The sequence below is a fragment of the Octopus bimaculoides genome, chromosome 6, assembly GCF_046866305.1.
Source record: "Octopus bimaculoides isolate indiv1 chromosome 6, ASM4686630v1, whole genome shotgun sequence".
Classification (NCBI taxonomy): Eukaryota; Metazoa; Mollusca; class Cephalopoda; order Octopoda; family Octopodidae; genus Octopus; species Octopus bimaculoides.
The window spans coordinates 2,443,180-2,457,084 of NC_142933.1; the positions used below are offsets into that span (position 1 = coordinate 2,443,180).

General features: G+C 37.5%; 1 protein-coding gene across 3 annotated transcripts in view; it reads right to left on the bottom strand.

The window, feature by feature from the left end:
* LOC106872072 (RNA-binding protein Musashi homolog 2) overlaps positions 1–13,905 on the bottom strand; it is a 297,794-nt gene that overhangs the window by 101,847 nt on the left and 182,042 nt on the right. For all 3 annotated transcript variants that reach the window (XM_014918924.3, XM_089353366.1, XM_089353365.1), the window contains 2 exons: positions 11,075–11,167; positions 1,739–1,787 (listed from right to left, as the gene is read on the bottom strand). In XM_014918924.3, the coding sequence (XP_014774410.1) occupies positions 1,739–1,787; positions 11,075–11,167 (142 nt within the window). The remainder of the gene's footprint in view (positions 1–1,738; positions 1,788–11,074; positions 11,168–13,905) is intronic.

Below are 13,905 nucleotides of genomic sequence, written 5' to 3' on the forward strand. Positions count from 1 at the left end.
TACTCCTTCCCTACAACCAGTGTCAGGGACCCTAAAAAGAGCCATAGGGTCTGCCCTTCCCCCTCTGAATAAACGATGCAAAAATACTTTAAAAATATCAAAAGATTCTCCCAAAGCTGATAAATAGAATCAAATACAGAGAGTGACATAGTTGACAACCAGACCCCCATCAGTGAGGCCTTGGGCATATATCAGTTATTATCATTATTACTACAAGGGTCGTTGAAGTAGCGAGCTGGCAGATTTGTTAGAAAGTCAGAAAAATATGTTTAAAATATTTTGTAGTGTTGCTTCCAGTTCTTGGTTCAAATTACACCGAAGTCAGCTTTACCTTTCACCTCTTCAGGGTTGATAAAATAAAATACTAAGGGTCAATGGTACTGATTAATCCCTTACCTTCAAATTGCTGGCCTTGGGCCAAAATTTGAAACCATTATTATTCTTGACAAAGATTATCTTACAAAAGCAACAATATTAATTTTTCAACTTCCTCTCAAACTTTCTTCTCCTGTGACTCATGCTCTCCAACATGAGTAACGAGTACTTGATTATGGTTTTTCTAGTGATAAACGAATGAGAAAATTGTTCTCTCAGGTTAGACACAGTACCATCACAGGTAAATCATCTGTGATTAACCCTCTAGCATTTAAACAAGCTAAACCCGACCCAAATATTCCTATATGTTTTATGTTCAAACCAGTCAGATCTGGCCTTTCATACCTACCCAACAATGTCATTCTAAAAATAAACAATCACATCATTGAAATTTAGAAGCTATGAGATTATGCATGGTTAATTCAAAACAATGTGAATAAATAAGGATTACATTTGACAGAATAATCTGAATGCTAATGGGTTAAAGTAATTAAAGACTTTTTAATTGAGCTGACAACAATACAAAGAAAGAAACCACACAACTAGTGAGAGTGGCAGAACGATAGTGATGTCAGTGGAAACATTGCAAAATGCCTGTCATCTAAGATAATCCATCTATAGCAATGCTCCGCAATCGGAACGCCGTGGCACACTGGTGTGCCACAAGACGATGCTTAGATGTGTCACAGTGTAACCTGAATATAATTTTTTCCTCTATTCTTTTAGTTATGTTTTTAGTTCAAGTGTGCTGCCAGATTTTGAAAAGAATATAAGTGTACTACAGGTGAAAAAAGGTTGCTAAGCACTGCTCTATAGTCATGTTAATACCTTTTCTTTACAATATCTTCATATTTGATGGAAATTAACTTTTTTTCCTATGAAGATACCTAAATGCTCTCAAAGACAAACTTAGTATATTGGTGGTACCCCAGGAAGAACAGGGCATAAAAATCCAAACACCTAGTCTTCAGCAATGAGATGGACCCAGTGTTGATAACTCTCACTTGGTATGTTCATATGCAACTCTTTCCTATCATTTCTCGTTACCAAAAGTATGGAAGTTTACATTCCATACTACAAAATCACCAGCTGTCATAGATTAACACAGCCCCTCATTGCAAAGGCTCTAATCAAATTCTTTAAAATCCTTGAGCTCTTACTACCAAGGGTCATATTAAATAGATTCTTTTTTTCAATACACTACTATATTTTGATATATTTAAGGAGGGTTTTGTATCTGAACATTCACAACAACACAACAAATATTTTTCTTTTTAAGAAAACATAAGGTCTTGACACACAAAAATAGAAGCAAACAAACAACAAAGAAATCTAAAATGAAAACGCAAGAAGTCCTACATACCTCGATGTCTGTTTGTGGTTTTATCAAACATAAGCATAGCGTCTTCAACCTGAGAGGAATAGATAGGGAAATGGTATTTAATATGATGATAAAGAACAGATGACATGTTGAATGTAAGGCAAAGAGAATGCATGATTGTGGGTTGTATAAAGGTGAAAGAACAAACTGGCCGAAATAAACCTTTTACTCCATTGAAGACGCTTTAAAATTCTTTTAATGAAGATTAGTCAGGGTGACAGCTTTGCCACTGGTAGGGACCAAATAGTGAAAGTTTATTAGTCAATTTTTTACACTGAAGTCTAACCTTTCAATGCCAATCTACAGGAGACCACTTCTGTTAACATAGCCAATGAATGAGACTCTCCATAGTCCCTAAATAGCCATCACATTCTGCAAATCACACATACAGTCTTAACCCTTTCGTTACCAACCCGGCTGAAACCGGCTCTGAGTACAAGTGTCTTGTTTTAATAAGTTTTGAATTAAAATCTTCTACCAAACCTTAGTCACAATTTATGTTCCTAACACTAGCTGAATGATAACTAAGTTATTTTACTAAATTCTGTTATATTTAAAGTAATTCAAAGAAACACACAGCATCTCAAAATAAATACGGTAACGAAAGGGTTAAAACAGGACATATTGAATAATGTAGTCTCAGATGTACAAAAAAAGGGAGATGGTTATTGCTGGAACATCTTCTGAGCATAAGTTGTCTTGATCAGGTCAAACTTTATATTTAACTTGAAATTTGGGTCTATTTTAAAACGGGGGCGCCAGTATTTTCTTAACGAAACACTAACGAAACACTTTGAAACTTGGGACACTGGTAGAATGTGTCATATAAAACATCTTTTACTCTTAGTCTTCTTAACAAAAAAAAGGAATTCGCAAGTTATTCCATGTTAAAGTTGTCGTATTTCTGTAATTTCAACCAATCACTGACGTCTATTCAGCTCAATGGAGTTACTGCTGGGCGGTCATAAAAATGTTATTCCCTGTGACATATTTCATCCGGTTTAATTGTAATTTATATGCATATATTGTTTATATAATAAATTACGCTGTGCGTATCTACGTGTGTAACAATTTTAGAGTTTGGATTCTAGAGTTAGGGTTAGGGTTACGGTTAACAGTCTAGTTAGGGTTAGGGTTAGGAGATTAATACGATATACACCGTTACAGTGCTAACTGTTTTCAACTGAATAGACGTCAGTGATTAGTAGAAATTATCGAAATAAGACAATTTTTTACATGAAATAAATTCGAATACAAAAATATTTTTCTGTTCTATAACACAAAATAGATAAGTATACGAAGTTTGAAAGTCTTTCCGTACCAAAAACACTACATAAAACATAAATGAAAACTGGCGCCCCGGTTTTAAAATAGATCCTGAAATTTTGCTTTCAAATTTTATATCACAACTTTTGGTGAAGTTATGTTCAAAACATTAGTTTTAATTTTATGTTTTATCTTTTACTTGCTTCTGTTACTGGACTGTGGCAATGCTTGAGGTGCTGCCTTAGAGGGTTATATAGTTAGATAAATTGCCCCCAAAGCAAGCCTCATAATTATTCTATAGGTTATAGGTACAAAAATCAACACTGGTTGTCAGTTGGTGGAGTGGGGACACGTGCACAAAGACACACATGCACACAATGGGCTTGCATGCAGTTTTCATTTACAAAATTCACTCACAAGGCATTGATTGGCCAGAGCTAAAAAAGATTCTTGTCCAAGGTGTCTTGCTGTGGGGCTGAACCCCAAACCATGTGGTAGCAAAGTGAGATTCTTAACCATACCTATGCTTATGCTGTGATTAATCCTTCCAGCCTTGTCCACTGTAAAGCTAAGAGGTGAAGGGACACTACCTGCCCTTTCTGGTCAAGGGGAGAGAAGAAGGCCAGGCAACAGTAATGAACTAGATATCCACTGCATGTGCCATTATAATGGGAACCATAGAGATAGAACACACTGCAGAGGTAAGGAAGGGGGAGAATAAAAGAGAAAGTGGAGTGGGTGAGGCAGAGAAAAGGTGGATAAGAAGTGATGCTGTCAGTGTGGTAGTGAGGTGGGGGAAAAGAGAGAGAGAGAGAGAAAGTAATAGAGTGAGATGTGGAAGGTGGGGAGGGGTGGAGGTGGTGACAGTGGTGGAAGGAAGAAATAGAAGAGGTAAAGGAAGAAGCAGACAGGAAGGCAGAAAATGAGTAAGAAGTGGTGGAGGCAGGGGGGATAGTTAAAACAAGCCACAGGACTTTCTAGAACAATTAAGACAGAGATGTAGTCTACAGGAAACCCAATAACACACACACACACACACACACAGAGGAACAGAAACCAGATATATCCTCACCACACACATACAGACTGACAAACCCTGTCACACACACACAAACCTCAAACATAGATATACACACATATATGCATGTGTGTTTGCATGTATATGTGTGCGTGTGTATATGTGTATATACACACACACATACATACACATCCAGCAAGTATACACAAGACAGGTGTGTAGATTTGACACATACAGAAACCTCCCACTGACACAAAACAAATACACACACATCTAGCCCTGAAGCTAGGGAAGGAAGAAGAGACAAGAGATTTAAGTGTAATATAACTGTCTCTCCCACCACAACTCCTGCCACTCTTTCCTTTTTTTGTAGGGATTCTTTCATACCAATCGTTCTTTTTAACCTATTCTTTTATTCTCTCAGCCCCTTGCACTCTTCTTCCAATATTCATTCATGTCTTCTTGCCAGGCCTATTGTCTTTACAAACAAACACTGAACAGATATACAGAGACCACAGCAGCAGGAGAAGGAAGGAGACTACTGCTGAGTACAACAGTAGTTTTGTAAGGGGGGGGGGGTAGAGATAGATGGGAGATCGGCTGGTCCCTTAGGGGTCAGACATTCTTAACAAAGAACAATTGTGTGTATTTTATTGAGTATGTGTTGGGGGAGTGTCTTGCCTCTTTTTACTATTTTCTCCCTGACTTCCTTATTGGCTCAGTTTCTTCTTCAGTAAATATATTCACTGCTAGTTCCCTGTTTTATGAGTTTATATATATGTGTGTGTGTATATGTATGTGTGTGTATATATGTGAATGCGTGTGTACATATATATATATATATGCACCTCAGCCTTATTAACCTTCTAGACTCCTTTACGAGTTCCTGAAGATTAGTCCCACACAACCTAAAGAAAGAAGCCCCTATGCTGTCATTCAGACTGCTAGAAATAACTCCGAAAGTTTTCTCAAATTATAAACTACTATCTTAGCGAAACAGAAAAAGGAGAGGGGAAAGACTTTAGATTATATAATTCCTCGTAGATAATGGGAAAAAAAAAAGGTGGAGTGATGATAAAAATAAAAACCACCATAGACATCTCATTTAATATTATGGAATAATGATTATTTTAGATAGTAGCAGTAGTATAGCCCCTATTCAACTCTGATCAAGCAGATGTCAAAACCATCCAAGCTGTAGGGTGTTATGTCATTTGAAACTCTGACTGCTGTTTCTTGTAGGTCAACCATTGGCTCATGGTGTGGTATTGTATAGATGCATGTATTTTGTTACATGACTCTTCAGTTTATTCATAGGTGGCAATTTTATACATATATATATCTCTCTTAACCCATTTGTTACTGACTCACCTGAGATGGGCCCCTTAGTGCCATGAAACAAACTTCTTATTTCAAAGCGATCTAAATTAAAACCTTTCAAAATTTCGTGTCAATTTATACCAGCTTAATAATGAATTATTTTACTAAATTCTTCATTATGTACAAAATTAATTGAAAGAAGAGTAGTGTATTTCAACAGAAATATAATAACAAAAGAGTTAAGTGTTTTTCTCAGCAGACAGACAGAGAGATACTAACCAATGACTGAATAAAACAATACGACTGGAAAGTCTTTGTGCACAGACCTGCCATTAAGAACTGAGTGGGATCTATAAACAACCTTAAAATCTTGCACTACTTTTCCTTCCAAGATACATTTATGGCATAAATTTGCAGTTTTATACAAAAACAAGTTACAGTGAGTGACATGTTTCTTATTTTGCTGATTCGTTTTCTTTCCCCATCCACTAAGAATGTGAAGTGGAACATTTCTCAACCATTCAACCATGAAGCTAACCATCAGTGCAGAAATATATTTGACTGAAAGTATATATATATAAGCCACACACACCTAGCATTATCAGATGATAGGACCAGACACTCCAACTATATATATATATATATATACACACACACACTCACACACACATACAAACACACATGTAATCTGAGACATCACTTTAAACAATGAAAATCTATCGTGCACAGATGAATTTTAGAAATACAATCACATGACACAGACCGTTTACAGGCAACACATATAAAAACATGCACTACATGTGTGTGTGTATGTTTGTATGTATTTATATGTGTGTGTTTGAGATGTATATAGCATGTTTTACGAGTGCAAGAAATTTAATACAAAACTTGAGCAACTAAAAATTGTGGGTAGCATTTTACTTAAAAAGATAAAATATATTACAAATTTTTATGCACAAAAAGTGTGTGTTGTACGATGTTTGAAATTGCACAGTACATTGTAGTATACATCTTCATCATTTAACATCTATTTTCCATGCTGGTAAGCATTGGAAAATTTGAAAGGGGCTGGCAAATCGGAAGACTGTGCCAAGTTCTACAGGCCATTTGGCAATAGTTTTGGCAGCTGGATGCCCTTCCTAATGTCAACCTCTTTACGAAGTGTACTGGGTTCTTTTTATGTGGCGCCAGAACTGGTGAGGTTGTCAACTTGCAAGACAAGACCCATCAACTGAGTTGGGGAGGGTAGTACAGAGGAAGAAAGATGTGTCCTGCAGTAGAGAAGAAACAGGGTTACCTCAGGTGGAGAGAGAGAAAGTGAAGTGAGAGATAAGATGGTGAAGATGTGACAGGGTGAACACCCAAGCACACAGTGAGGTGTATGTAATATAGTGAGGTGGACAACAGATTGGAAAGGGTCGGTGAGCTTATGAGATCACCAAAGGAGAATGGCAGATGGAAGGGAAAATATAGTGACTGGGTAGAGGTAGGGGCTATTTAGGAAGATATATTGTGGGGAAGAGATTTGACAGGAACATGCATGAAGTAGGTCTGTGAAGGAGAGTCAGAGAAGGAAGAGGAATACAGGGTGGTGATTATGGATTGGAAAAGTGAGATGGTGGGAGGCATGGACATAAAGGATGTCTTCATGGCCTCAATTTTATCTTGATGGGTCTTCTCAAACAGCAAATTGGCAATTGTCTTAGTCTTTTGTCATTCCCCCACTCCAGGCTGTTATAGTCTGGGACTATAGTAGAAGACACTTAGCCAAGTTGGCATGCAATGGGATCAAACCCAGAATCATGTGGTTGGGAAGCAAGCTTCTTGCCACACAGCCATGCCTGTGCCTAACACACACACACACACACACACACACACATATATTCATGGCTGTAAAGTTTACTTTAGGACCATGTGGTTTTGTTCCATAGCATGGACACTATAAGCTGATGTCCACTGGTAGGTTTGTAATCGAGATGTAACTGATATTTCTTCGTAAGTGGACAATCACCGAGTTTCTTCTCCTTCAGTTAACTCTGTGTGTGTGTCTGATTGCATACATACAATCCCTAATGTATATATATAAATCAAGTCCCAAAGTGCGTCCACTTGCATGTATGTGTCTATGTGTGAATGTGTACTATAAATTTGGTCAATGTCTATGCCATATGCATCTGTAGTCGTTGATATATGCTGCATGCAGGAAACAAGGTTATTGTGTTCCTATAGAAACATGTATGTGTATGCATGCATGCACTTGTAATAGTATCAACAACTGTGATCATGTTTGACTACACACACAGAAACTACAACTAAACAGAGAAAATAATTGCTCTAAACCATGTTACATTATATTGTCTGTTCTGTTTAGCCCAAAGTCAGATCTTATTAAACTAATATATGATCAAATGTGTCCTAATTTATTCATTTCATTCCTCTTTTAAAACAGTAAGATACATTTTGCAGGAATTTGGCTGCTATTTCTAGTAAATTGAGCAACTACATAGAAGAATCACTAGTTGGTTCATATGTATGTGCTTATGTTGTTTATACATTTAACAACTATATGCATTACACGTCTAGTGTGTGCATGTGTTCATATATGTGGGCAAAACTAGGTCATTGCATCTTTTACATGCATCTTTGAGAAACTAGGTCACTGTTCAATTGCTGTGTCGGCAAATGAGTTCGTTCACCAAGGCTCCACATGTAATTGTGTACGCATATCTGCAGAATAGACAACACTGCACATGTTTTCTTTGATGTAAGGCAGTCAGACATGTAGGGAAAGTTCTTCACATTTCTGTGTGCTCTTAAATTCCGTGTGCATGCATGTGACAGAGAGAGGGGGGAGGAGAGAGAGGAGAAAGAGAGAGGAAGAGAGGAGACAAAGGGATGAGAGAAAGAGGGGAGAGAAAGAGGGGAGAAAGAGAGGAGAGAAAGAGGGGAGAGAGGAGAGAAAGAGAGAGAAAGATAGGAGAGAGAGAGAGAGAGAGGGGAGTGCGTGCGTGCATGTGGTAAACAGGCATGTATGCTAATATGAACATGTCTGGACATATAGTAAGCCTTAGATGTTTCCAACCCAAGCCAATGCAAGAAAACATATGATGGTGGTGTTGATAAAAACTTGACCATACATGTGTGTGGGTATATATATATACATACAAAATCGTAGCTGTGGCCATTACCCCCTGACTGACTCCTGTTCCAGCGGCATGTAAAATGCATCATCTGAATGTGGCCGATGCCAGTACCCCATGACTGGCTCCTGTGCTGGCGGAATGTAAAAAGCACCCACTACACTCTCAGAGTGACTGGTGTTAGGAAGGGCATCCAACTGTAGAAACATTGCCAGATCAGATTGGATGGAGCCTGGTGCAGCCACTGGCTCTCCAGACCTCAGTCAAACCGTCCAACCCATGCCAGCATGGAAAACAGATGTTAAATGATGATGATATATATATATATATATATATATATATATATATATATATATATACAGGGTGTCCACAAAGTCTGGGTACATGGGGATTAACACATACTTTAAGAAATAATTATTTCTTATATTTAATTGTTTATGTTATGATTTTATTTACTCCATGCACCCAGACCTTGTGGACACCCTGTATATGTAAGTGTGTGTGTGTGTGAAAATTGCATCCATCCATAAAATTCTGACTTGACCCTTTTGATACTAATCTGCCCAAAATTAACCTTGGTTCTCTGTTTTTAAGTAATATAAATTAAAGTTTCCTATTAAAATTTCACGTTAATTTATGTTCTGAACATTTGTTAATAATGACAGAATCATTTCACTAGATTCTTTATTATTTCTTAAATCCACTGAAACAAAGGTGTATTTCAAGGAAAATATGGTTAACAAAAAAGTTTAAAGTCTCTATCCAAATTATGCTAGCATAAAAAAACAAAAAAGTCAACAGGAAATCATTAAACAAATACACACACACATGCATGTACATATGACGGGACTTTTGCAGTTTCTGCCTACCAAATTTTGCTCATAAGGTATTGGTCAAAAGTGCTGCATGTATACATGTGAGTGAGTGAGTGAGTGAGTGAGTGTGTGTGTGTGTGTACATGCACACATACATATAATTTAATCTCCACTTCTACATTCTTGTATGGCTTGGGTGGACTTTGTTGAGGAAGGTCTTCTATTGCTGGACACTCTTCCAGTATATACATGTGTGTGTGTGTGTGTGTGTATATGTACATGCATGTGTTTCCTCATGTCTTGAAATCATGATTGTTCTAAACAAGTGTCACCATGACACATATGATGTCATTTGTTCCCAGTCATCATCATCATTTAGCGCCTGTTGCTCATGCTGGCATGAGTTGGACGATTTGACCAGGGCTGGCGAGCTGGAAGGCTTCACCAGACTCGTCTGATTTGGCATAGTTTCGATGGCTGGATGCCCTTCCTAACACCAACCACTCTGAAAGTGTAATGGGTGCTTTTATGTGCCATTTGCATGACACTAGTATCTGTCACAACTGAGATTTTATTTGGCTTGATAAGTCTTCTCAAACATGGCATAATGCCAAAGGTCTTGGTCATTACGTCTGTAAGGCCCAAGGAGTTTTTCACATGCCATTGGCATCAGCCACTTTGCCTCCATGAGGCCCGATGCTCTGAAAAACATGTCTAGCCATGGGGAAATATTACTATGTGAGGGTTGGTAACAGGAAGGACATCTAAACTCTACCTAAACAAATTTTGTCTGACCCATGCCAGCAAAGGAAAGCGGACATTAAAATTGATGTTGACCTAAAAAAAAATCATGGCACAACGGTTGGCAGAATCTACTCAATAGAGTTACCTGACTTGCAAGAAGTAGTAACTAAATCTCAAATTACACACTATTATCTTACACAGGTCCTTGAAGATAACTTGTGCAAAGTGAAACAAGACTATTTTTTTTAAACTGGGGAGCATGGTTTATTTTAGTTTTGTGGAGGGGCTTATTTGTCATATTCACAGACCTCTAACTAATGTACTGGCTGACCCTCATCTTGTGTGGGCCCTATTCTTACAAAGGTGAAGAAAGCATGTTGGATAACAAGGTTTGTTGCCTCAAAAACAAAAGGGAAGGTCTCTGCTGAAATGTTTTCGATTAAAGATAGGTCTGCTCATTGAAGTCTGACCCGAGGCTAAACAATACCAACATATTCACTATCAACTTTAACTAGAATCACTACCACCACTACTATAGCAGATGTTAATCATAACAGCAGCGATAGGTGGTGGTGGTGGTGGTGGCGGTGACGGTAGCAGTAGTGTTACTAGTTGGTGTAGTGGTGAACTGCAATGGCAGTGATAGTAAATATACTTGTGTGTATATCAAATATATTTGCATGGTTAGTTATAGCGGTTTAGCCTGGAGCCAGCTCTGATTAAGCAGACTTATTGATCAAATAAGGTATTCAAGCCACAACACTGTCTAATGTGTCTTTTTTGTATTCAACCCAGCAGGATATAATAAGATATAGTTGCTATTTCTAGCAAATTGATCGACTATGTAGTGGCTTCCCATTGGCTCACGTTAGTAAATGTAAGAGGCAGTAAAATCAGTAATTGCATCAGTTAGTTATGTAGAAGTTAGTAGAAGTAGTAATACAATTGTAAGAAACTACATCACAGTCCTAACACCACACAGACTTCTCCAAGGCTTACAAGAAACTCTGCTTACCTTGCCATATTGATTAAAGTAATTTCTGACATCATCAACAGTAGTAGATGCTGATAATCCACCAACAAATATTTTCTTTGTACGGGTCACCATCTGAAAAAAGAAGACAAACATTATTATAAAATGCATTTGTGTGTATGTATGTATGTGTGTGTAGTAAAAAGCATAGTATTATTTTAACAATTTTGATAAGATTACTGGTGGGATTTTGAAATCATGATGGCACCTGTGCATCGTCTTTCTGGCACTTGTGTAAGGACTTTCGAGCGAGATCGTTGCCAGTGCCCCTGGACTGGCTCTTTTGTGGGTGGCACATAAAATACACCATTTTGAGCGTGGCCGTTGCCAGTACCGCCTGACTGGCCCTCGTGCCGGTGGCACGTAAAAGCACCCACTACACTCTCGGAGTGGTTGGTGTTAGGAAGGGCATCCAGCTGTAGAAACTCTGCCAAATCAGATTGGAGCCTGGTGTAGCCATCTGGTTTCGCCAGTCCTCAGTCAAATCGTCCAACCCATGCTAGCATGGAAAGCGGACGTTAAACGATGATGATGATTGCATAGACTTGCATATTTTTGTATAAGATCCAACATGTTGATTGCTATAGTAATCCCACTGTTTATTAAAATAATTGTTAACTGATTAATAAATGTGATACCATTATAATTATTCCTTTCATTGCTTTTATATATAATAAATAAAATGTACATTTGTCATGCACACATTTGTTTCTAAATCTGTTTTTCCATACTTGCATGGATTGGAGATGCCACCGAGGCATTGTTTTACAGCCGGATGCCTTTCCTGTCACTAATCCTTATTATTTATACTGAGACAGTGTATGTGGAATAAATCATAAATCTGTTTACTTATCTTTAACACAGACTTAGCCTTGCTGTTAGTAAATGACATGTTTCTCTTGGCAGAATTAAATGAAGAATAACTTGACAAGTTTCACAAATCATTACCAGCAAATCAGTCATAATGATGAGAGAGTAGCTTACAACTATTTATGGCTATGCTTGTTACTCATAAATAAGCATTTTTCACAAGCAGTTGTAAGCTCGTCATATTCTCAGTCTGTCTCTCTGGGGAACAAGCAAAAATAAATCCATGTATGAGCTGATACTGAATGACCGAGTGAAACTACTCAAACTGTTCTTTGGTTCATTCTGGAGTAAGAGTACTAAGGGATGTATTGGTATGGCAAGACTAAATACCTACTACATAAACTTATGATTTAGATGTGTATTCCACAAGCCACAGTGCAAGCAATCTATCAAGAGAAGTAATTCTTAAAAAAAAAAAATACAGATACAGAATAGAGAACTATGTAGCTTTCAGTCAGACAAACATTCTAATGTTGGTGGTACTATCAAATGTACAAAGTTTGTGCTGGGTGAGTGATAGGAAGGATATCCATATATCATCATCATCGTCATTTAACATCTGTTTTCCATGCTGGCATGGGTTAGACAGTTTGGCTGGAACTGGTAAGCCAGAGAAGTGTACCAGGCTCCAGGCTGATTTGGGATTTCTACAGCTGGATGCTCTTCCTAATGCCAACCACTGCAAAACTGTAGTGGGTGCCTCTTCTGTGTAACCGGCACCACTTATGTGTCACTGGCAAGGGTGCCTTCTACAGATTGCTACGTTATAAAGTAAAATAAGAAGACATGAATGTGTAGGGGACATGAAAATGGCAACCGAAGTATTCACAAAATACATGGCAAGGAGAACACAAGCACTCGTAGATGAAAACACATGAAGGTGTAAACTAACTTAAACGAGTAAATTAATGTCAACAAAACAAACATCCCCAATAACCAATGTAAAGACAAACGGGTGTAATTATCCATGTAAATAAGTAAATCACATGTTATACACATAGGTGTAAATTACTCATATGAACACAAACATGTATCGATATCGTGTTTAAGTGTACTGCATTAATAATCTGGTTAGGTTTAGCAGTATAAACAGATTAAGGAATAATTAACCAGAGAGGTTATATAACTGTCATCTAAACAAAGTTGGTTTTATTATTTAGTAATTAATGAGATTAAATTGATAAGAATTAGAAAATAATGTACAAATACACATATATAAAGACATAAATACGTGAGCAAGATCATAGAAATACCAGCAAACAAGTTACATTCACGCACAAATCCACACAAATAATCATACAAATACGAAAACACATTTACAAATACATACACGAATTCACACAAATGTATAAGATAAAAAGTATCTAACTTGGCAACATCTTAAATTTTTTTCTTCTCATGGGCTATTATTTTTACGAGGGAACTAGCGATAGTCTGTGAGAAGTTAGTGGAAACAAGTAGAAAGCCATTAGGCAGCATCACTCTTCCTTCTGAGGAAGGATTCTATCCAGGCCATTAAACTATTCCTCTTCCTTTCAATAAATCTTTTTATTCCACTTTGGAACGTTAGTCACACACAGTTTTATATACTTAATATAACAAACACATATATACACGCACTTTAGTGATGTAGTGTGCTTGAAGCACTGCATAATGTCAGTGTAAGAGAACAGCAATACAGACGAATCATTGAACAAAGTTGGTCTTAATATTTTTTGTTAAAACCATTTAATGAAGTAAGGACATACATTTTTTTCTCCCGCCAAAGAAACCGACATCCTTTGTGTAAAAAATGTTTCGCGCAAAATGACGTCGACGAGCAGCAAAACTGAAAGAGGCCCGGGATTAAAGGCACCAAAGAGAGATAACCCAAACGTACATGAGGGGGTTATTGATTGATATTGATTTCAGATTTTGACACAAGGCCAGCAATTAAGGAACGG